The following is a 26,729-nucleotide window of genomic DNA, read 5'->3' as shown; positions in this document are numbered from 1 at the left end:
CTGGTAAATCAAGATTAATCTGGTTAAATTAAAGAAAGTTCTACTGTTGATTAGTGTAAAAATAAAAATTACCAATTAGTTTATCACAAAATTTGATCCTCAATAGGCATTGCAAGGCTTTGTTCAAAAACAACAACACAAATTTTACATTACATGATTTAATTCATTAATTGAAATCCAAAGTATGGTTTTGAAATATTATACAATCTTGTTCTCCATTTTCTTTATTAGATACTCAACACACGTATTGCACACATTACATGACTCTTGACTTTTTTCATTACTAATGGCTCTGACCTAGAGACTTGACCACAGTATCATAAAGTGAGGACCTGGATCAAATTTCATCAAAATATCTGTAGGTGTTAAAAAATGAAAGGGTGGTTTTTGACCTAGAGACTTGACCACAGAATCATAAAGTGAGGTGCTGGGTAAAGTTTCATCAAAATATCTGTAGGGGTTAAAAAAATGATAAGTGTGGTTTTTGACATACAGACTTGACCACAGTATCATAAAGTGAGGACTAGGGTCAAATTTCAACAAAACATATGTAGGGGTTAAAAATGAAAGTGTGGTTTTTGACCTACAGACTTGACCACTGTATCATAAAGTGAGAACCCAATCAAATTTCATCAAAATATCTGTAGGGGTTTAAAAAATGATGTGTGGTTTTTGACCTACAGACTTGACCACTGTCATAAAATGAAATCCTGGGTCAAATTTCATCAAAATATCTGTAGGGGTTTAAAAAATGATAAGTGTGGTTTTTGACATACAGACTTGACTACAGTATCATAAAGTGTGTGTGTGTGATTTGGATTGTTAATGTAGCTTTTAAAAAAATTCAGTCATATCACCAAAATGTATGAAGTGTGACAGTTTATAGTGATGTCTAGCACTGGGGCATCATGCCACAGACATGCAGCATGATGTCCCACCCAGTCACATTATCCTGACACCAGGCCGACCAGTCCTAACACTAATCTCTTAATGCTGAGCGCCAAGTGAGGCAGCTGTTAGTACCATTTTTGTAAGTCTTTGGTATGACTCGACCGGGGATCGAACACATGACCTCCCGCAACTGAGGCGGACGTATCATAAAGTGAGACCCTGGATCAAATTTCATCAAAATATCTGTAGGGGTTAAAAAATGAAACTGTGGTTTTTTACCTACAGACTTGACCACTGTATCATAAAAAGTGGACCCAGATCAAATTTCATCATAATATCTGTAGGGATTTTAAAAAATGATAAGTGTGGTTTTTGACCTATAGATTTTACTACAGTAACATAATGTGAGTACCCATATTAAATTTCATCAAAATATCTGAAGGGGTAAAAAAAATGGTATGTGTGGTTTTTGACATACATACTTGACTACAGTATGATAAAGTGTGGACCTGTGTCAAATTTCATAAAAATATATGTAGGGATTAAAAAATGAAAGTGTGGTTAAGGAAACAGGCCACAAACCTGTCTTGTTCTGACCTTGAGGCAGGAGTATGAATGTGAATATGCAAGAAACTGTAAAGATATAAAAGTTTAATGTTTTATTAAAACGTTGCATACATACATGGATAGAGGTCACCAATTTACATTTGCAGTCATGACCTTGACCTTGAGGCTGGAGGTATGGCTATGGTATGTGACACAATGACTATGCATGTTAAATAACTGGCTAAAATTGCATTAAAATACCTTCAGTGGTTCAAAACTTATTCTCTGGAAAAGAATACAAGTCACAGAATTATATTTTCCTTCCAATGACTTTGACCTTAAGACAGGGGACATGGAAATGGCATGTGACACACTATATATTCAAGACAATGTTTCATTAAAAGATTATTTCAAACGTTATACTTCTGACGAGGATAAAAGAAGTTACAGAATTAAACTTTCTTTTGCAGTGGCTTTGAACTTGAAGTAGGAGTACGCAACACATCACTGTCATGAAATATATTCTGGCAAATTCTTATTCAAATATCTTCATTGGTTCAAGGGTTACACTCCAGACAAGAACACTTGTCACCGAATTATAGTTTCCCTTGCAGTGGCCTTGAACTTGAGGCAGGAGGCATGGCTAAGGTCTGCAACACTGTTTAGTCATGATAAATATTTCAGCAAGGTTTCATTAAACCATCTTCATTATTTAAAAAGTTAAAATCCGGAGATGAATATGTCACTAATTACATTTTCCCATGTGGTGACCTTGACCTCAGGTCAGGGTGTGGTAATGGTTTGCAACACACCATCTAGTCACAGCATATACTTGGACAAAACTTCATAAAAATGTCTCCTACCGTTACAAATTATGGGCAAGACATTACAAATTAATGGCTGGCCATAGAAATTATAGGCTGGATATTACAAATTATAGGTTGGACATATAAATGCTAATGGATTGTTGTTGTTATGGGGTTTAATGCCATTTTTCAGCATAAGATATCTTATACAAAGCGGCCAGTATAACTGGTGGAGTAAGAACCTGGGAAGAACCACTGACCTACAAGAAGCTACTGGCAAGCTTTCTCATGTAAACACATTGGCTGAGCTCGAGACTCAAACCCATGCAGACACAGTTGAGATGGCAGTGATCCATAACAGTGAGCACTTTTGACCACTTTGGCCACTAGAGACCCACAAATGCCAACATACACATGGACGGAAAACACCATAACATAATAAGCCCAAGCTAAGATAGGCAAATAAAAATCTTCATTGTCTTCTGAGAACCTGACCATGAGATCTGTCACACTCAATCCTACAAAAAATTATAAGAACCAAAGATTGACATCTATTCACTGGATGAACGAACTGTTGCTGCTGTTTTGAGAACCAAATTTTGCGAAGGCATCTACACTCACTTCCATATTGAACTCTATTCCCTGACCCAACTCTTCCTTTTTGGCGTCTTCACTAGAAACAATGTCATCTACACCTTCCCCTTCTATAGTAGCCTCCATTCCACCAGCAGGGGCACTTGTGGCCACATCTCCATCCCCAATCTCCATTTTTCCCTCCTTTTTGTGTCCGCTATTGCCTCGTCTCTGGCCAGACCCTTTTGCCCTATTCTGCACAGCTTTGTCCTCTTCAATCTTTTTCATATGTTCCAAATGAGCTGCATAGTTTGTGTAACCTTCTGGCTTCTGCTCTGTCATTTTGAATGGAACAAAGACACCAAGAATTTCTGGAACCATGTAAGGTTTTAACCAAACAACAAGCGGGGTGCTTCCAAATGTGTAATGGGTTCTTTTGTGATAGAAGAGAGTTCCATCAACCTATAAAAAGAATTTGTTTCCAATTATAAGACAGTTATCAAGTTACTAAAAATGTGATAAATTACACTATGTTATTTCCTCTCTGAGAATAGGCAAATCAAAATAATCAATAACTTGTACAATTATCAAGTTTTAAAAAAAAATCTTACTCTGTCCTCATAGTTGATAAGTGTCCACCATGAATAAGACTCAAGTTTTGGTCACCTCAATTAGATTCAGTTTTTCCTTAATTTTCTAAACAATTTAAATAGAGAATTACATTATCTACCTTAAACAACTATCAGAGTGTAATTCACCAAGGAAAATGTCTGATTATTACTTTGATAATTTAACAGATGAATAATCATATGAAACAACACCAATGTTATTCCTGCATTGCTAGTTCACACATTACTCTTCCTTGTGTTAGACTGGTCCCAAAAGAAAGGGTCAGGAATGAGATGATTAAAGCAAGTAACAGTCAATTTACTAAAATAATAATGGTGACATCAAGTACATTGGATTTCAAATGCTAAAAAGAAATCTAATAAATTTTAGGCAGTGATTGTTTTTTAAACTGGTTTATCAATTTATCTAAAAAGATTTGAAAAGTCTGAATCATAATAAACTGATCAAATCTTTAACTGATTATGGAATACACACCCTGAAATTGGCAATTGTACCAAATCAAATTTCATCTGCATATTGTGTAACATTTGCATGTGATGATTATGGAATACACACCCTGAAATTGGCAATTGTACCAAATCAAAATTTCATCTGCATACTGTGTAACATTTGTATGCCATGATTATGGAATACACACCCTGAAATTGGCAATTGTACCAAATCAAAATTTCATCTGCATACTGTGTAACTGCATTCCAAAAGGACATCTGACCATGGAATTTAATAATGGCCTGAAATACATCGGATTGATTTTCAAATCCATTCATGAATTCCATTTACATTTCATTCATTTTGTATTATTCATCATTCTGCATTCTCTTCTTGGCATTTGCATTCTTCTTTTCATTTGTATTGCATTCATCACTTCTTCATATGCAGTTAGCCCCTTGGACATGTATCTGGAAAAAGGCCTGGATTCAAATCTTTCCTAGCCTGGATTATTTACCATGTTGTGTCCTTGGGCAAGACACTGTACTACAAATGCCATTGCACTAAAAAAAACTTCTCATCTTGTTGTGCCATTTCACACCAAGCAAACAAATAATTCCGCATTCCATTTCACTGGTAAAATTACTCATTACTCCAGGCTCTTTAGCTAATTCAGTAAAATTATGAGGCAAAAACTTCATTTTTTTTTTCAATTACTTCAAACCCAATCAAGTATTTCATTAAAAATGTAACTATTTTGCATTTTAAAACATGCACAAAATATCCAAGTATAAATGTCACTTTATTTAGCAAATTATGTTTCTTGGATAATACTTACCTGATCACATCATACTGCATTCATCAAAACATTAGGATTACTCACTCCTACCTTGAATCCAACCCTACCTGAAAGTTATTGATCATGGAGACAAAGGGAAGCAACTCTTACAAGTTAAATCTTCTTGTTAATGATGGGTGACCTCTGGTATACTGAATGTAACCAGTTCAGAAATTAAGCTTTAATGAAAATGTTCACAGAATGCTTTCATTGTGAGGAAGGCTGGAAAGACATTTCAGTAATGTGGATGGGTTAAATATTATTGGGGAAACAAACTTTACTAATAAATTTACTTTCTTCATCAAATTCATTATCTGATCAAATTAAATTAGGAGAATAGGTAAGAGGAGAAAATGATAATCATCTACCTCTACCCTGTCACCCTGTAGGAGCATGATTGGTCTACTAAAAGGATGAACTTCTTCTCCTAACATTAGTTTAGCACAACAAGACAGTGTTTATATACATGTGATGTAAACTCCTGGGGTTAAGGTTGTGCTTTCATGGATGGGGCATCTGAACAGATTGCAGGTTTTCTGGGTTTGCTAACCACTCCCTGTCTTGCCACTGGAAAAGGAGTGTTTGATTTTGATTTTGGTTTAGATCATAAAATGGTGATCCCAGCAACCCTCACTAATGGTTGGTGGAAGGTCTAATGTAGGAGAAACTTTGTTTTCTCTCTCCTCTCCTTGGATATGGAAGTTATGGGCAGATGGCAACCTATAACTTCCTTGGCCATGAAAAGTATGCCATTGCTGAGAACCATCCTGCGATCTCCCTGGCTTAAATCGTTCCTTCTCTGGTATGTTCCTTAATGGGATCATGCAGAAAAAGGGGTTTGCACTATTAGCTAAAGAGGCAACTCTTGCGCTACTTGACTCCTCACCTTCTCAATTCATCCCCAAAAACATAAGCAGAGAACCGAAATCGAGGGAACACATTGTTACTACATGATGTCGTTTGAGAGAAGAAATGCAAGAGTGCATACCTCATAACCAAATCCATGTTACAAGAGGCCACTAGTGCATTTGCCATCTTGTAATCAGCTGCCTACCTGACTACCAAATCCATGTTACAAGAGGCCACTAGTGCATTTGCCATCTTGTAATCAGCTGCCCTACTGACTACCAAATCCATGTTACAAGAGGCCACTAGTGCATTTGCCATCTTGTAATCAGCTGCCCTACTGACTACGAAATCCATGTTACAAGAGGCCACTAGTGCATTTGCCATCTTGTAATCAGCTGCCCTACTGACTATCAAATCCAAGTTATGTTCAATTCTGGCCTTTTCAGAGAGACAAAAGATCAACAGAGACAGAGGTTCAAGTAGGAAAGAAGTCAAAATAACATTCCTCACCAACTCTGATGTGGCATTAAACAAATGTCTACCCACTTTGTGTTGTAGGCAGTTCCATTTTACGATTTAGTACCAGTTTTATATACAAATATTTTCTCTAATTGTACTATTTGATAATGCAATGCCAAAGCATATGATTTGTGCAGAAATTAAAGATAAAATAAAACACAAAACTCACCTCCATGTTAGCTGATGCAAGGGCTTCACTAATAGCTTCCTTGGTACAGGGAAAATTTGGAAGTATCACAAATTTGTTCTGTAAAACAAATTTCATATATATATATATATATATATATATATATATATATATATATATATATATATCCAAGCTAAATAAATAAATAAAATGCAAAAGAATTATCCTCATAAAACTGTATTCTTGTTGATATTGCCGACACAGTGACCCCACTATAGCATGCTTTGTTATAACCTTGGCTTCAAGACAACCATGTCATGGCTCCTGACATTTCATATACATATATTTTTCTCATACATGATGTTTTCTTCTTAAAAGTAAGAAACATAACATCTAAAAAAAAATTATCATTTTGGGGAACAGATTGCAGTTGAATTCGAACATAAGATGATCAGGGCATGGAGCCTGAAATTTTATATACATAATTCACTTACATGAAAAAAAAATCTTAGAAGTACAAATATAAAGTGCATAATGTTTGTCCAGAAATTGTGCTGGGCTTCGACAATGTCACAAATTGTAAAATAATTTCCTAATTGGCAGCAAAATATACCATCTGGTGATGTTTTTGTGTGCAAAAATATCGATGACTGTTTAATCTTGTATGTGCAATCTTGGGTTTGGGGTGGATAAATTAAAATGCACCATGAAACAATGCCAGAAACTTGGATACAAAATGCACTCTAATCTATTGTTACATAACCTAATTCTTTGTTCATATTGACAAACCATCCTAACAGTGCATTGTTATAAGATAATCTGCTTATGCTGACATCTGGCCTGAGTACTAATGTATGCTGACATCTGGCCTGAGTACTACAGTATGCTGACATCTGGCCTGAGTACTACAGTATGCTGACATCTGGCCTGAGTACTACAGTATGCTGACATCTGGCCTAGTACAAGAGTATGCTGACATCTGGCCTGAGTACTACAGTATGCTGACATCTGGCCTGAGTACAACAGTATGCTGACATCTGGCCTGAGTACTACAGTATGTTGACATCTGGCCTGAGTACTACAGTATGCTGTGATACTCTCACATAGTCATGCTTAGTAGCTACAATCAAACAACCTCTGAAGGCAGGAGCAGGAACTGTTACAACTGAGCAAACAATGGCTAGTTCTTTTTTTTATAAAAATGTACCAAGAAAAAAAAGTTTTACTGAAACTTCAAAGAAAATAATTACCTTAGAAACATTGTTCATTCTGAATAAATACTAAACAAATGAAAAAAAATTCAGTCTCAATCGATGTTCTACAATTATTTAATGCTACTGCCACAATAGCAAACAGGCAATTGTTTGGTGACTTCAATGCACTCTTTATTAAAACATGCTGACTAAAATCTTCAATAAAAACAAAGCACCTTTCAGCTGAGGAAATCAGCATCAAACTTAAATAAAAGCAATGGAATCTAATGGATTATAGCAATTTCCAAAGTGACATTTATTTTGCTGTGAAAGTTCCTTTTGCTGGAAAAAGTTTATGCATTTGATCGCTACCAACAGCAGCATGCAGTACAAATTAAATTTCCAATATTTAGAAACCATGGATATGAGGCACTAAAGTTAAATGAAAGTGGTTCATCTCACAAAGATGTTTCCTTTTTAATTTGTTCACACGTTTTCATTTCCCCATGAAAAGCCTCACCACCTGGGTAGCCTCAGCAAGATGATAGCCATCTCCAGCTGACCAAAATCTAGACCAATTTAAGTACATGTACATGTAGCATGTAAACAACTTTAGCTGCATGCTACTGGTGACAACGAATATCATAGTGAATTGTTTAGTGACACGTGCCTGTTGACAAAGGGATACAGATCAAAGATAACCGTTTTTTATATGTTATTTGTGTTTCTAACTGGATGTGCCTGAAATATGAATTTTATAACATGTGATCTAAACTTGAATTCATGGAGTTTTCAGCACTTAACACATTATGTATTGTACCACAAAAATATACAAGTGTATTTCAGACTAGTTGTGTCTGCATTTATTCAGAAGCATGTATTATCACTACCCGTTTTATTACACCCCACCCACCACTCTGCCATTTTTTGGGTACATGCGTCACTTTCTTCAGCTAACTGACTTGGTTATAACATGGCTTGGTGCATAAAATGATTGGGTTCCATCGTGTTATAGTGGGGTCACACTCTATTTATCATCATCCACAGCATTAACATTGTGTTCATTATTCCGTACCTACACTGAATGCAAATACTGAAAATAAGTTTTGCTTGCAATAAAAGCTAATTCTGTGATGTTCTGCTAAAACCTTCCAGTTCACACTGGAAAGAAAAGTATCTAACATTTCTACATGTGTATTAAATTTTAGATTCAACATAATTATATATCAGAACTCAAGTATCATCATGCCTAAAGACTGAACTGGAAGAAAAAAAGGGATTTCTTACAATATTAGTCAACTTACTGGGTTAAGTTTACTAGCAGTGCCAACTTCAGGAACTTCAGCAAATTTGCTCTGCAGCCAAAAAAAGCGGAATTCTGTCTGCAAGAGATAAATGAAAACTAGAAATATGCATAGACATCACAGATGTAATTTAGAATTTTCTTATCATTTTATTACGAATTCTATGAAATCAAAGTACCTTGGCATATTTTTTTAAAACTGCCATCCCTGGGTACCATGTGTGTTTAAATGGAACAGCTCTAATACTAACTCAACAAAAAGAAAAATACTTCAATGGCCTAAAATACCAATCAGATAATACTACCAATAACAAGGAATATATCAGGTTCAAAGACGACTTTAATCAGAAACCGATCTTTAAAAAAAGCAGTTTTCAATAAATTTTAAAAGTGCTATGTCTGTGAGCTAAAAGTTATTTCTCCTCCAGAGTAGTGTCCATGCATCAACATGTTGATTTACATAAAAGGGATATTCAATTAAAACATACTTGGGACCAAAGAAGGTACTTTTGATGTGAAGATATCACAAACATATGTAAATTAAGAATTAACATGTTCACATGATCTCTTTGAGTAATCAGAGTACGCTAGCATATATTTTTTTTAAAGTGCCTTCCCTAAGTACCAAGTATGTTTAAATGGAATAGCCCAAAGTTTCTTTGAACAGTGAGTTGCTGAAAAAGTCTTTACCTCCTTATCTAAACTGGTAGAGCACTGACATAAAAGCAGATGTGTATCTAATTTTGTAAAGAATTTGGTTGGTTAAACTGCTTATTCCAGACATGGAACATGCAAGAAAACTAGTTCAATCTCTAATCATCTATCACGAATGCCATTAAAAATTCAAATGAAGATTTATCCAATTAATACAACCCTAATTTTAGAAATATGAACTTTATTTATTTCATCTCAGTTGCACAAGTTCTTAACAACAACTTGTATTCAGTACTCTCTACAGAACAGGAAGCTGTGCTAGCTCTCAGAGTGGCATGCTTGTAATCCAAGAGTTGCATGAATAACACCCACACAGGCCTGCCCAAGTATGTGTGTGTGATTTGGATTTTTAATGAAGCTTTAACAATTTTTCTGTCATATTGCTATGATGTTATCAGTGTGGCAGTTTATAGTGATGCCTAGCACAGGGGCATCAAGTCACAGACATGTAGCATCATGTCCCACCCAATCACATTATTCTGACACCAGACTGACCAGTCCTAACACTAACCACTTAATGCTGAGTGCCTAGCGTGGCAGCTGTCAGTACCATTTTTATAAGTCTTTGTATGACTTGGCCAGGTTTCAAACCCACCAGCCCAACTAAGTTGCCTCAGTGTGTTCTTGTGAAAAGGCACTTGGCTTATATTTCCTCAGCTTGATGTAACCAAGTATGTGTTAAAAATACTGTTAAAACCAATAAAATAAAAAAAACCTACAGATCAAACATTTAACTCTCATATCCTAAAAACCAATGACCATGATTGATACCTGCTCTTAAACACATAGTAACACAGCATACACATTGGATTTTAAAGTCCTATCCTTTTGACCATATAAATATATTCCAACATTTAATGCAGAATGATGGAAGTCTTTTGAAGATGCTGATGCACAAGTCTAATGGACTCAGGCATGAAGAACAGACCCATGCCCTTCTGCCCTGTTGTAAGAAGCGACCAATGAAGGAAATCTGTTCGCCATGGGATGTGTCCCTTGAGGGTATTCCACCTGTTAAGGTCTTGGACTTTTTAAATGAGTGTGCTGGAGTTTTGATAATGTATCAGAAAGATTTTACTTTTATTTTGCCATTATGCAGCACCTGCCTCAAAAGTGGATATTTACTTCTGGGCTGATTTTGGCAAGATTTCTGCATTTGCCATTAGCACTTTGCAGACAGGATTGCATCATTAAATATCATACATGTATGGTATGCTTGCAGGTGCAAAGTCTTTCTAGAGCAAATGTCTGAATTTAGTGCACTGTTTATGACTGTTAGTTTAACAAATGTCTAGATGAATTACAAAATTAACTGAGTTTTACAAATTACCCATACAAATAATGTGAAAAAACAAGTATGCCCCAAACCCACACACCTGCAGCCATTCAAGACCTCCCCAAAAATTCAAAACTGTGCAAGTTTTACAAATTTCTACAATGGTGTGAAATCTAATCAGGTAATCAATTTGTGCATACAAACATAACTACTGTTTAACTGTGCCAACAAGGATTTTGTCAAAATGTTTAAATCCAAAAAGTTACAAAATGTGTAATAAATTTAAAAATAAATTAAAAATTGCATGATGATTTGAAAATCTTTGCACATCATCTACTTGTCACTACAAATATGTATACTAAATTTAATTTTTCTATCTCAAGTGGTTTCTGCTTAACTATGCTATGGATTTTGTGTCTAAAAAGTCTAATATGATAAAAAGTGTTAAAATTCATGCAATGGCTCGAAAATCTAATCAGATCATCTACTCATGATAAAAGTGTGAAAAAGTTCAATAATTTTTTGGTAATGCACTAAAATTGTTTTTAAAATGGACATACAGGAGCAAAGCAATACCCCCCCCCCTTTCTGCTACTGCAGTGGGTATACAAAAATTACTCAGCATGTTATATTCTGTTGTTGCACCAGTATGCACACATTATACAAGTGTGAACCAGTCTCACTGTACAACTGATTTCTTACCTCACTGTCATACACTGGATGATCCTTCCATGACATAATATCCAGCACATAGTAGGTTTTATCCATTTCATTGTAAAGACAGTCCAAAATGCAATTATCTGTCATCAATATAAAAAAATGACTGTCAGTAAATACCTGTATGGGTATTCAACGTATTGGTACATAATCCAGCAAAACATCACTTTTAGATTAAACATCTGCAAGGACCATGTCACTGTAATGTCATGCATCATGTGACACCAGCTTAACAATAATGTTGCCTTAGTAAAATACTATCAAACAATCCCTCCCTGTGACCCTGAACAAGGACATTTCACCAACCTATGGCTAGAAATATTTCATCCTTTCTATAAATGTTGTATCCGCCAATTCGGATAAAAATCACTCTATGGCAACAGATGTTACAGTCACACCAAACAATTTTAAACAGTTAACCAAAAATCTAAAGTTCTTCATCCAGTGATCTTGACTCTGACCATTTTCATCCATCATTTTGAAGAATGCTTCACATAAAATGGTGAATCTGATTCAAACCTGATGCCAACATTATGGGTATTTTCCAAAACTTTAGCTGACTACCATGACTTTATAATCTTTGACCTGAAATTCCATAGTACTATTTTATATCACATGGTAAAGTTCTTTGAAATATCTATTAGATCAGTGGTTCTTAACCTTTTTGAGTGGAGCAACCCAAAAATGCTATAAAAAAAAACACTTGACAAGGAAATTCCAAATTATTAAGGTTGATCATGGTGATCCACTCAACAAAGCATAATGACACAGTTTTGGGTCACCAAGAGTACCAGATCCAATAAAGAACTTTAACCAATGGATACAAACCTAAACCTTGAACAAATTCTCCCTGTGACCTTAACTTGGGAACTCTTTAGACCTTAATCTATAGGGATGTTCCTTCCCCCTTGTGCAGTTGTGGACTAAACATACAACTGATACAAGTATAAGACATCAATTTTGAAAATATTTTTACCAAAAGTTGAACCTGGCCAGCCACATGAAACACGGACCAACACTGTAATTTGCCTTCTGTAATACTGGCTGCAAGAAACGGAATAAGATCTGAGCCAGATTCTTGAATCCTGGATCAACTATTTACTGTGAAACATGTGATTGACACCAAAGATGAATGGTTAAGAAACCATATTACAAAATGAACTGCTTTAGCAAATTGTCTATGACTGTGACCTTGACCCATTGGTCAAAGGGCAGGTATGCATGCCAGAGGATGACTTGTCCAAGCTTCATAATGACTCATCCCAAGTATGAAAAAAATCCATCAATAGGTTTAGGAAATATAAGCAAATGAAAAATCATTAAGCCAAATCTTCATACAAACTCTCTACAACTGTAACCTTGCCCCAAGGTAAAAGGTGCATGCAAGCATGTCATATAATTAATAATACTGCCTGTATAATGACTGATGCCAAGTATCATGGGAATCTATTATGCAGTTTAGAAAAAATATGGAAATAAAACCATAAGCTTGATGGCATGCCTGACAGAGAAAAATGATTGCTACATCTTGCTGTAAGCAAGTATCAGACACCATCATTTGATGAATTCTTTATTCATAATTATGACTGAACCATGTCAAGAACTATTCAGACTTTGCACTCCCATCACTACATGCAAAACTTTTACTTTTAAATTAAAAATTAAACTAAGCCAAATAAGAAAGTGTTGAAACATTGACTGACATGAAGCAGTAATTCAAAACCTATTGATGCCTCTGAGGTTGTGTAATCATACACCATTGAAATAATGACTGACATGAAGCAGTAATTCAAAACCTCTCAGGTTGTGTAATCATAATACACTGAAACAATGACTGACATGAAGCAGTAATTCAAAATCTCTCAGGTTGTGTAATCATAAAACATTGAAACAGTGACTGACATGAAGCAGTAATTCAAAACCTCTGAGGCTGTGTAATCATAATACACTGAAATAATGACTGACATGAAGCAGTAATTCAAAACCCCTGAGGTTATGAAATCATAATACACTGAAACAATGACTGACATGAAGCAGCAATTCAAAATCTCTCAGGTTGTGTAATCATAAAACATTGAAACAGTGACTGACATGAAGCAGTAATTCAAAACCTCTGAGGCTGTGTAATCATAATACACTGAAACAATGACTGACATGAAGCAGTAATTCAAAACCTAGTGATGTCTCTGAGGTTGTGTAATCATAATACATTGTTCCCACCCTGTATTAAATTTTTTTATCAACTTAAGGATTAAATCTCTGTGGACAACTATAATCTCTGCCATCTCAAATAAGTAGGATACTTCAAACGATATGGTATCTATCATTTTAATACAGCTATTCATTTGTTTTACACTATTCATAGTCCACATATAGCTTTTTGCAGATTTTTCTATACTATTATCAAGTTATAGGCTACGTTCTTTTTTTCTCCATTTCTCTGCTTACACTAATTAAAATGTCCTTATCTGATGGGCATGACTAGTGGCTGAAATCTGGGAATAATTGGTGATTGAGAACTGAATTTCATTTTTCTCACTATAAACAGCATGTAGCAAGAGCTCACCACTATACTGATCTATAACTAATTATCAAACATCAAACACAAATATATATTCATTAAACAGGACCATGATATTGATCCACAACTAATTATCAAACATTAAACACAACCCATAATCATTAAACAGGACCATGATACTAATCCACAAATAATTATCATGCATTACATGCTAATAATCATTCAACAGGACCATGATATTGATCCACAACCTACTATCAAGCATTTCACACTGATATTCATTAAACTGGTCTGTGATACTGATCCACAACTAATTTTCAAGCATTACATACTGATAATAATCATTAAAAGGGACCATGATATTGATCCACAATTTATTATCAAGCAGTGTAAACACTAAAAATAATCATTAAACATGACAAAGTTGAGAACTTAAATTTTTATTATAATTAGGATTATTCTCCAGGAATTATTTTGTCTCCTTTTTACATCAACACAGCTTGGGGAGATGGGAAAGGGGGAGAGAGGCACATGTAAGAACCACATTTATTGCAAAACAAATGAATTTTCTAAGTGATCTGGGCCCTTGTTGGGTCAAATATGGTAATCCCTAGGTTCAGTCGAACATTCTCAGCAAAAATATAGAAACTATCCAATGAGTTTCATTTGTATCTTGTATCCCATGTGCCAGTAATTGGTAACAGTCAATTTACTCATCTAACACTTGTACAATAATGTAGTTAACTGATATCTTGAGGACAACTACTTAGCATGCAGCAAGTGTAATTTTCAGTGTTAAAATTTTGAGCCACACTAAAGAAAGAATAACTACATTCAACTCCATCTTTTGTAACAACTGAAGACACAGAGTACTGTGAAGCTCCAAATGTATAAAGAAAAGAAATATCATTGATAATTAACCTTAAGTTTGTATCAAAATTATGTTTGCAACATGACAGAAACAACACAGTATTAAAGCAGTTTTGACTATCCACCATCAAAATCCCCATAATGTTTATTATATCTGGCCTATTATGAGACAGTCTCTGCTAACCAATGCGCTCCCATTGTCTCCCTTTGACCTGCAATATGTTGTCTCCCTTTGACCTGCAATCGGTTGTCTTCCTGCAATGACTGCATAAAGATTGATAAAATAATACGACAAAATATCAATGTAATTGATTTTTTAAACAACTGACTCTTGACCACTCAGTGCAACCTTAATATGGTTACCATATGTACAATTAATGGACCAAGTTTGGTGAACTTTCACCTCCTTTAGTAGATAAGAGTTATGGACAAATGGATAGATGAATTGACAGGTACATCAAAATCTTCGAAGCACTCAAGCATGCGGATAATAACCTTGACAAAATTTCTTGTTCCACAAAATCACCAAGTCACCCATGAAAGATTAGGTTGGGCCAGCACAAAGAAACAAGCCTGACAGTGCCAGGAAATAAATCTAACAGTCCTAGAAACAAGCCTGACAGTGCCAGGAAATAAATCTAACAGTCCTAGAAACAAGCCTGACAGTGCCAGGAAATAAATCTAACAGTCCAAGAAACAAGCCTGACAGTGCCAGGAAATAAATCTAACAGTCCTAGAAACAAGCCTGACAGTGCCAGGAAATAAATCTAACAGTCCTAGAAACAAGCCTGACAGTGCCAGGAAATAAATCTAACAGTCCTAGAAACAAGCCTGACAGTGCCAGGAAATAAATCTAACAGTCCTAGAAACAAGCCTGACAGTGCCAGGAAATAAATCTAACAGTCCTAGAAAACATTTGTCACAAAAGATTAATGCCTCACTGGTTTCTTGCTACCCCAGCTGATGACACAGACAAAAATGACGTGACCATGTCTTGCTTGCTTATGCAGATGAGGCAAATATTGAGACTAAAATCTAAACTGAATATCTCTTACCTCTGTATCTGCCTTGTTGCTTTCTGTTGCCACCCGGAAGGTGGGATGGGAATGTGTTGACTCTATAGCCAGACTTAGAATAAGCATTTGTTGAACCCTGAAATCACATGTGATTATTTCAGTCTTAATTTAGGCACTATGTGTGAGATCTAAACTCACTGACCCATATGTATTTCCAAAATGTGGATGAAATATTTAAGCTTATAGTAGTTGCTGTAGGGGTAACTCTATATTTATCATGAACTGAGAGAGTGGCAGGTGTAAGGTAAAGTTGTTTACATTTCCAACATGCACAATGAGAGAACCTTGGTATACCTTGATGTTAGTTTCATGTACTGTGGCGTAAATTTCTTTGGATATTGTACTTGTGGAAACTGTACATGATCTAAGCACACAGCTAACTAAAATGACTGCTTTCCTTTGCTCAGGAAATCAGCCTGAATTAGTCTAAAGTACACTATCTTGAGCAGTTATTAAAATAAGGAAAAGGAATTTTGCCACACTAGACAATAGTAGCCAAATTAGACAGTAGTAGCTCCTGAAAGTGCAATCCAAATATATAAAGTGTAAAAAAGAGTTCTTGGCTTTTTTTTTTAATACAATGTACCTCTGAAGTCCAGGAAGTGAAAATGACCAACAGGAGATACCAGGCTTTTAACAGGTGCACATCAAATGTAAGGTCAAGCTGTATTATATACCATATTACACACATCAATCATACAACAAAATAAAGGGAATTAAAAGTTCTTGGAACAATATCTAAGATATATAAAGTCTTTTTTAAACAGCCAGTATAACCAGTGAGCAAACCAGGGAAATTCTTTTTCTTTAAAACTCTAACCCTATGCAAAACTGGGGGGGGGAGTCACCTTATATTTCTACTGTCCTGCACAGAGTAACTTTTTCTGCATAGAATAAACCAGTCTGATTAAAATCAGATCTACGCTGTCCTCCATGAAGATCTCACAAAAACCAATTACAAGTCAAGTTCTGGTGACCTCTGAATAAGCCAATGGAATGCAGCTTGCAGCTTTCAAAATTCTGAAAGTGAATCAAATCGTTCAATATATACTGATGCTCTTCATCCACAGTGCTTTCTCCAAATATGAACATATAAGACTTCATCTAATTGGTTAATAAAATTAATGATTATAGTAATAACATAGGTTACCAGAACATGACCCCTAAGCAGTCGCTGTCAGAACTTCATGTATAACAGCGGAGATCTGATTTTAAACAGATTGAGAATAAACTCTCTCATCAAAACTTTAGTCTGCAAAATAAGTTAAATTAAGCATAGCACTATTGAAAACCAAAATGTTTCTTTTATATTTATTTCAAATTTTAAAAGATTGCTTCACTAGCCTCCATCTGTATTCTCTAACATGCACTAAAGCTTATATGCTCTAGCTCTCAGTTCAAACAAGTCTGAATGTTCCAGATCTCATTTCTACCACAAGAGTCTGAGCGTTACAGATCTTAGTTCAACCATAAGAGTCTGAATGCTCCAGATCTCAGTTCTAACAGTGAAGTCTGAATGCTCTAGATTTCAGATCTAACAGTGAAGTCTGAATGCTCCAGATCTCAGTACTAACAGTGAAGTCTGAATGCTCCAGATCTCAGTTCTAACGGTGAAGTCTGAATGCTCCAGATCTCAGTTCTAACAGTGAAGTCTGAATGCTCTAGATCTCAGTTCTAACAGTGAAGTCCGAATGCTCCAGATTTCTCAGTTCTAACTAAAGTCTGAATGCTCTAGATCTCAGTTCTAACGGTGAAGTCTGAATGCTCCAGATCTCAGTTCTAACAGTGAAGTCTGAATGCTCTAGATCTCAGTTCTAACAGTGAAGTCTGAATGCTCCAGATTTCTCAGTTCTAACTAAAGTCTGAATGCTCTAGATCTCAGTTCTAACAGTGAAGTCTGAATGCTCAAGATCTCAGTTCTAACAGTGAAGTCTGAATGCTCCAGATCTCACTTCTAACAGTGAAGTCTGAATACTCAAGATCTCAGTTCTACTATTAAAGGATGAATGCTCCAAATCTGAGTTCTAACATTAATGTTTAAATGTTCTAGATCACAGTTCTACCACTGATGTCTGAATGCTCTAGATCTCAGTTGTACCATTAAATTTTAAATGTTCCAGATTTCTGTTCTACAATTAAAGTCTGGATGCTCTAAATCTAAGTTCAATCTTAAGTTTGAATGCTCTAGATGTCAGTTGCACACTGAAAAAACAGTCATCTGTATCCACCTATACCAACAATATCTATAATGTCAACTGACAAACCACACTCACTGACTTGAGAGTCTGTCAAGTGTTCATCTAGTATCCACAGTTCTTGTTCAGCTAAGACATATTTTCACAATGAATTTTTAAGAGATCCCTCACTATACAAGCTCTATATAATAAGCTATGAGCAACACACAAGACTGTAATGTTATGGAAAGTCTCAGTAGTGGATAATTCTGTTTCAAAGAATTTCAGTTTCTTGTCCTTAATCTCTCATCATTAAAGCCTAGTTGATTTAAAAATGTGGACCTGGACTTCAAACTTTAAAATCCTTCAGATAACTTTTCTATCCTGCATAGTAAAAATAGCTTAAAGTGCAAAGATTCTGTCCTCAATCTGACTGTGGTATTGCTTCACTCTCATGTTCTTCTTTACAAATTTCTGAAGAGATGATGAATTGTCCTTTTTCTGACTGGATATGTCTGAAGTTTGAAAAGACCCATCTGATAAGAAATTTCATCTACAGCTCAACCAGTAATATTTTGCATAATATCTGGCACCATTTTCTTTCAAAATACAGATTGGTTGGAAAATATATTCATTGTCAATATAATGAATCTATGAGGTAAAGTTTCATGATAAAGAAACCCATCTGTTTTCATGGAAATGGGTCATGTAGTTGCTATAAATAGAAAACTGGAAAGTACATGTAGGTCTATGATGGACAAACTAGCTCTTACACTATTCTTATGCATCAGTCTTTCTGTTTAGAATATTCTCAATTTTGTATGACAAGTGGAATTAAAGAGATGATGATATAAATTTCAAATGCAACATTTATTGCCTTATTTTTTCTTTTTATTAATGTTCCAGAAAGTGTAATCCAAACACAAACAAGCATTAGATGTAATTTGATGAAAAAAAGCACAATGGCTGACATGTATGTCAATCTGATGCCTGCTCCAGGTTAACCAGTTAAGTGACAGATTTGGTAGCACTTTTTCATTCAACTAGACAAAGCTGAAGGGTACATTTACCTGTGATGCCACAACAAGACATCGCTTTCCAAACGGGCAAACCACCATCAACCATTCCTGTTCAAAGTCGGCTGGCACCTCCACTAGCCATTCAGAAAGCATCAGCTGCAACACAAAAATTAAGAAACTTCAGAAAACCTGTGCACGTTTATTTTTTTAAATATTTCTCTATCAGTCTTCATCCCATCAAAGACTGCACTTGAAGAGCGATGGTGAAAATGATGCACAGTAGCAGAAATATATATATATATATATATATATATATATATATATATATATATATATATATATATATATATATATATATATATATATACATACATACATACATACATACACACACACAGTGTGACCCCGCTATAGCGCACTCCGTTATAATGCGAATTCAGATATAACGCAGTTATGGCATGGCTTCCGAAATTTCATATGCATGTATTTTTCTTGTGCACAAAAAAAAATTCTTACAAAGTAAGAAAAAAACAAACAGTTGCTTATCATTTTGGGGAAGAGATCACGTATGAATAACACAAGATGATCATGGCTTGACTCCTGAAATTTTATATGTATTTTTCTCGTACATGGAAAAGTATTTTCTTTCCTTCTCAAAAGTAAGAAGAAGAAAAAAAACGCATAAAAATTTCGGAGGCCCCATGAAAGGAAGTTGCAAACTGGATATAAAATGCACTGAAATTTATCTATTGTTACATAAACAAATTCTTTGTCCATACTGACAAACCATCTAAACAAAGCATTGTTTTATCATAATCAGCTTATCCTGACATCTAGCATGAGTTCTGTATGTTGTGAAATATCCGCTTTTTTGTTGCTGAAATTTCTAGTAACGGAGATCAACCGGATGAGGCATTATCTCGCAATCTATCTTACATCAGAATATTCGGCCGCTCTCTAGGAATTAATATATTTACAAAGACTGACATTTGTATGTGGATTGTAAGTAAAATTCCTCTTCGTTTCACTCAGAATTAAATTCTTCAGAATGCTCGCGTTTTCTGTAATAATCCCTGTCATCAGAACACCTGCGTCTCTATCGTCCGTTGACCCTTTGTTAATTTTCAGAGGCATGGAGGGACAGTAACTAGAATAGTCTAAACAATGGCCAATTCCTTTTTAAAAATGTACCCATATAAAACACTCTGCTGAAATTTCAAAGGAAACAGATTACCTTTGAAGCACCGACTGTTATGAAAACATGCTCAGCAAATGGAAAAAATACCAGTCTCAATCATGCAATACAATTATTTGATGTTGCCACCACAATAAGAAATGGGCCTTCATTTGGTTCTCCAAAGCTGTCCTTTAGCAGTGACTTCAAATGTGCATGCACCCTTCATCAGAGAAAGCTGACCACAATCTTTCAATAACAGCAAAGAACTTTTCTTCAAAGGAAGTCAGTATCAAACTTAAATAAAAGTGATGGAATCCGATGGATTTTTGAATTTTCCAATGTGACTGGAACACGTTAACTGTGCTATGAAAGTTTCCTTTTTGTAGAGAAAAAGTTTATGCCAATGGCAGCTTAAAATGCACACTAACTTTTACCGACTTGGAACATACTTTAAAATAAATGTGCTTCGTCATTCGTTACGTGATTGTGCTATGTTTTTCCACTGAATTCAGACCAATATGACCCGTTACAAAATTAATGAATACTTTAAAGCTGTGTGTGCATATTTTCAATGGAATCACTTGTAATGTGGATTCAGTGTATATGATGAGGTTCGCAGGTGAGTACACGGTGTTGATACTCTATTCATGCTATACATTAGACATTTATATATAAACAGGATTCATGTATATGTACCAATTCATGGTTCTCTAAATAAAGTAAACTATTATGTCTTCTCTGTTTTCACAACAGGTGTATTTCTCATTTAATATGCATCAATTCAAGATGGTAACTGTGCCAACAAAGCACGTATTGTACAGCCCGCATTTATTACCCACACACACACAAATTTTTTTTGGGAGGGGGTACAATTTCTTCAGCTAAATGACTTGGTTGCATATAACACTGTTCGGTATATAATGTGGTCGGGTTTTATGGCTCCCAACTACCGTGTTATAGCTGGGTCACACTCTATGTGTGTGTGTGTGTGTACATATATATATATATATATATATATATATCAATTTGCACAATAGGAAAAGGGGAAGTTTGCTAGAGTTTATGGACCATGCTGGGCATTTATTACATGCATTATCATACTTTGGTGTATTTCAATGGATTTCTCTCTGGAAAGTTGGTATCAGCATTGATTTTCAAGCTCTTTTCTGCATCTCATGTGAATATAAGAAACAAACAACTGACATCAATTTCTGATGTACAACCAAACCATTTTCTTTGCTATAGCAAGTAATGACAAAAAGCTAACCTTACTATCTTTCCAATTATGTTAGAAATTTTGAGAACAAAACAAAATTTGTATGCTTTATACAAAATTGCAGTTAACAAAAGCATTCCTCTAAATTATTTGTTACTGAACACATGCTTTTTAATATATTGTAGAGCTCTGTGCTGTTATGACTGTTAAAGCATCAGATTAAAAGCAATATTATGGTCAAGTGTCCAAGGGTACAAAAACAGCTTGGAGGTAGGTTGCTTAGATAACAAACACTTGCTCCTAGGACTAATATAGGTAGATGAATCATTTTCTTTCCCAGCTGAAATGCACGTGAGATTCAGTCAATGTGTCAGGAGAAGTTTCTTGCTTCTTCCCACATATGGAAGTGACATATTGACAGAGACAATATTTTCTGCCTATTAATCATCTTTCCGCTAATAACCATTTTTTCGACACAGGTTTTGGATTAGACCTTGAAGATTTATTGGTAGTGAATTTTCACTAGTGACCGTTAGGTAGTAAATTAAAAGTTATGGTCACAAACTCTTCTACTTACTGCTGCAGGGACAGAGGTAGCAGTGTTAAGTCTGTAAAATCCAAACAATGTGCAAAAGTTGTGCTAACGCTGAAACTTATTCAACTATTTACAACTAATATACAACATAAGAGCCTCTACATGGGCTAGGTCCTATCTATGAAACCCACTCTATTTACAACTAATATACAACATAAGCCCCTCTACATGGGCTAGATCCTATCTATGAAAACCACTCATATTTTGCATAGGACCTAAGATGAAGGAATGGCTGGCTACATAGTACAAAAGCACTTCTCTGCTTTGTACAGGAAAAGATTCTTCCATGACGTTCATATTTCAGGGCAATTCCCCTCTAGCAATCTCATAAGATGGATTTTTCAATTTTTTTACAATGTTCAATTTTCCACAAAAATAATATCTATAAAAAGACCCCATCATTTCAACAAACATGTAAGTGATAATAGTTTCTGGTGAATGATAATAGTTTCTGATCAATAATGATAAAACCATGATATCTTTATTATCAGCATAATAGCAGCAACTGTGATATGCAATAATGGCACTATATCACAAGGACTAGAACTACACATAACATGGCACTATATCACAAGGACTAGAACTACACGTAACATGGCACTACATCACAAGCATCAGAACTAGACATAACATGGCAATATATCACAAGGACTAGAACTACACGTAACATGGCACTATATCACAAGGACTAGAACTACACGTAACATGGCACTACATCACAAGCATTAGAACTACACATAACATGGCACTATATCACAAGGACTAGAACTACACATAACATGGCACTATATCACAAGGACTAGAACTACACGTAACATGGCACTACATCACAAGCATTAGAACTACACATACCATGGCACTACATCACAAGCATTCGAACTACACATACCATGGCACTATATCACAAGGACTAGAACTACACATAACATGGCACTACATCACAAGCATTAGAACTACACATAACATGGCACTATATCACAAGCATTAGAACTACACATACCATGGCACTATATCACAAGGACTAGAACTACACATAACATGGCACTATATCACAAGGACTAGAACTACACGTAACATGGCACTACATCACAAGCATTAGAACTACACATACCATGGCACTATATCACAAGGACTAGAACTACACATACCATGGCACTATATCACAAGGACTAGAACTACACGTAACATGGCACTACATCACAAGCATTAGAACTACACATACCATGGCACTATATCACAAGGATTAGAACTACACATACCATGGCACTATATCACAAGGACTAGAACTACACGTAACATGGCACTACATCACAAGCATTAGAACTACACATACCATGGCACTATATCACAAGGACTAGAACTACACATACCATGGCACTATATCACAAGGACTAGAACTACACGTAACATGGCACTACATCACAAGCATTAGAACTACACATACCATGGCACTATATCACAAGGATTAGAACTACACATACCATGGCACTATATCACAAGGATTAGAACTACACATACCATGGCACTATATCACAAGGATTAGAACTACACATACCATGGCACTATATCACAAGGATTAGAACTACACATACCATGGCACTATATCACAAGGATTAAAACTACACATACCATGGTACTATATCACAAGCATTAGAACTACACATACCATGGCACTATATCACAAGGACTAGAACTACACATAACATGGCACTAAATCACAAGGACTAGAACTACACATAACATGGCACTACATCACAAGGATTAGAACTACACATAACATGGCACTATATCACAAGGATTAGAACTACACATACCATGGCACTATATCACAAGGATTAGAACTACACATAACATGGCACTAAATCACATGGACTAGAACTACATATAACATGGCACTACATCACAAGCATTAGAACTACACATACCATGGCACTATATCACAAGGATTAGAACTACACATACCATGGCACTATATCACAAGGATTAGAACTACACATACCATGGCACTATATCACAAGGATTAGAACTACACATACCATGGCACTATATCACAAGGATTAGAACTACACATACCATGGCACTATATCACAAGGATTAAAACTACACATACCATGGTACTATATCACAAGGATTAGAACTACACATAACATGGCACTATATCACAAGGATTAGAACTACACATAACATGGCACTAAATCACAAGGACTAGAACTACACATAACATGGCACTACACCACAAGGATTAGAACTACACATAACATGGCACTATATCACAAGCATTAGAACTACACATAACATGGCACTACATCACAAGGATTAGAACTACACATAACATGGCACTACATCACAAGGATTAGAACTACACATAACATGGCACTATATCACAAGCATTAGAACTACACATAGCATGGCACTACATCACAAGGATTAGAACTACACATAACATGGCACTACATCACAAGGATTAGAACTACACATAACATGGCAATAGATCACAAACATTAGAACTACACATAACATGGCACTACATCACAAGCATTAGAACTACACATAACATGGCACTACATCACAAGGATTAGAACTACACATAACATGGCACTGCATCACAAGGATTAGAACTACACATAACATGGCACCACATCACAAGCATTCAAACTACACATACCATGGAACTTTAAATCATGGATTAGAACTACACATACCATGGCACTACATCACAAGAATTAGAACTACATGTAACATGGCATTACATCGCAAACATTTGAACTACAAATAACATGGCACCACATCACAAGCATTTAAACTACACATACCATGGCACTACATCACAAGAATTAGAACTACATGTAACATGGCATTACATCGCAAACATTTGAACTACAAATAACATGGCACCACATCACAAGCATTTAAACTACACATAACATGGCACTACATCACAAGGATTATAACTATACATAACACAGCACTACATCACAAGCATTTAAACTACACATAACATGGCACTGCATCACAAGAATTAGAACTACATGTAACATGGCATTACATCGCAAACATTTGAACTACAAATAACATGGCACCACATCACAAGCATTTAAACTACACATAACATGGCACTACAACACAAGGATTATAACTATACATAACACAGCACTACATCACAAGCATTTTGAACTACACATAACATGGCACTATATCACAAACATTAGAACTACACATAACATGGCACTACATCACAAGGATTATAACTATACATAACACAGCACTACATCACAAGCATTTAAACTACACATAACATGGCACTGCATCACAAGGATTATAACTATACATAACACAGCACTACATCACAAGCATTTAAACTACACATAACATGGCACTACATCACAAGGATTATAACTATACATAACACAGCACTACATCACAAGCATTTTGAACTACACATAACATGGCACTATATCACAAACATTAGAACTACACATAACATGGCACTACATCACAAGGATTATAACTATACATAACACAGCACTGCATCACAAGCATTTAAACTACATATAACACAGCACTACATCACAAGGATTATAACTAGACATAACACAGCACTACATCATGAGCATTTGAACTACACATAACATGACACTGTATCACAAGTATTTGAACTACACATAATATGGCACTGCATCACAAGCATTAGAACTACACATAACATGGCACTACGTCTCAAGCATTAGAACTACACATAACATGGCACTACGTCACAAGCATTTGAACTACACATAACATGGCACTACATCGCAATCATTTGAACTACACATAACATGGCACTACATCACAAGCATTTGAACTACACATAACATGGCACTACGTCACAAGCATTCGAACTACACATAACATGGCAATATATCACAAGCATTCGAACTACACATAACATGGCACTACATCACAAGCATTTGAACTACACATAACATGGCACTACGTCACAAGCATTCGAACTACACATAACATGGCACTACGTCACAAGCATTTGAACTACACATAACATGGCACTATATCGCAATCATTTGAACTACACATAACATGGCACTACATCACAAGCATTCGAACTACACATAACAGCACAAACATTATCACCTAATACCAAAGACAGAATCTCGCCATTATACAACTCTGTGTGCGTGTATGTGTGTGTGCGAGAGAGAGAGAGAGGGAGAGAGAGATTCAAACTGATCTTATATAAAATGACAACAACTTCTCTTTCATGTAAACAGTGCATTTTTATCCACTATGAATAGCATTGTTTTATCCTTAATGGGAATTTGATGAAACACAAGCAACTCCTAAATAACTCTATATCCTTTCCTTGAGGTATTATCCAAGACAAATGGGCCTAATATCCTAACAACAGTGCACAAGTACATTCAAATTTGCCCAGCAACATTAAGACAATCATGATGCATAATGTACATACAAATTTGCCCACCAGCATGACAGCAACATTAAGACAATCACAACGATAACCTAAGATGGAATGTATATTAAATTTCATTGATGTGATTTGGACTTTTAACAAACCTTTAACAATTTTAGGTATACCACTATGATATTTACAGTGTGGCAATTTATACTGATGTCTAGCACTGGGGCATCATACCACAGACATGTTGCATCATGTC

General features: G+C 35.5%; 1 protein-coding gene across 3 annotated transcripts in view; it reads right to left on the bottom strand.

The window, feature by feature from the left end:
* The window catches only part of LOC149800868 (uncharacterized), a 132,827-nt gene that overhangs the window by 83,212 nt on the left and 22,886 nt on the right, over nt 1-26,729 (bottom strand). For all 3 annotated transcript variants that reach the window (XM_089954884.1, XM_089954885.1, XM_089954886.1), the window contains 6 exons: nt 19,123-19,227; nt 15,858-15,954; nt 11,397-11,494; nt 8,706-8,783; nt 6,251-6,328; nt 2,865-3,278 (listed from right to left, as the gene is read on the bottom strand). In XM_089954884.1, coding sequence (XP_089811010.1) covers nt 2,865-3,278; nt 6,251-6,328; nt 8,706-8,783; nt 11,397-11,494; nt 15,858-15,954; nt 19,123-19,227 — 870 coding nt within the window. The remainder of the gene's footprint in view (nt 1-2,864; nt 3,279-6,250; nt 6,329-8,705; nt 8,784-11,396; nt 11,495-15,857; nt 15,955-19,122; nt 19,228-26,729) is intronic.

Source organism: Sinohyriopsis cumingii, chromosome 4 (genome assembly GCF_028554795.1).
Source record: "Sinohyriopsis cumingii isolate HCF-2022 chromosome 4, ASM2855479v2, whole genome shotgun sequence".
Lineage (NCBI taxonomy): Eukaryota > Metazoa > Mollusca > Bivalvia > Unionida > Unionidae > Sinohyriopsis > Sinohyriopsis cumingii.
This window is presented reverse-complemented; position numbering and strand designations above follow the sequence as displayed.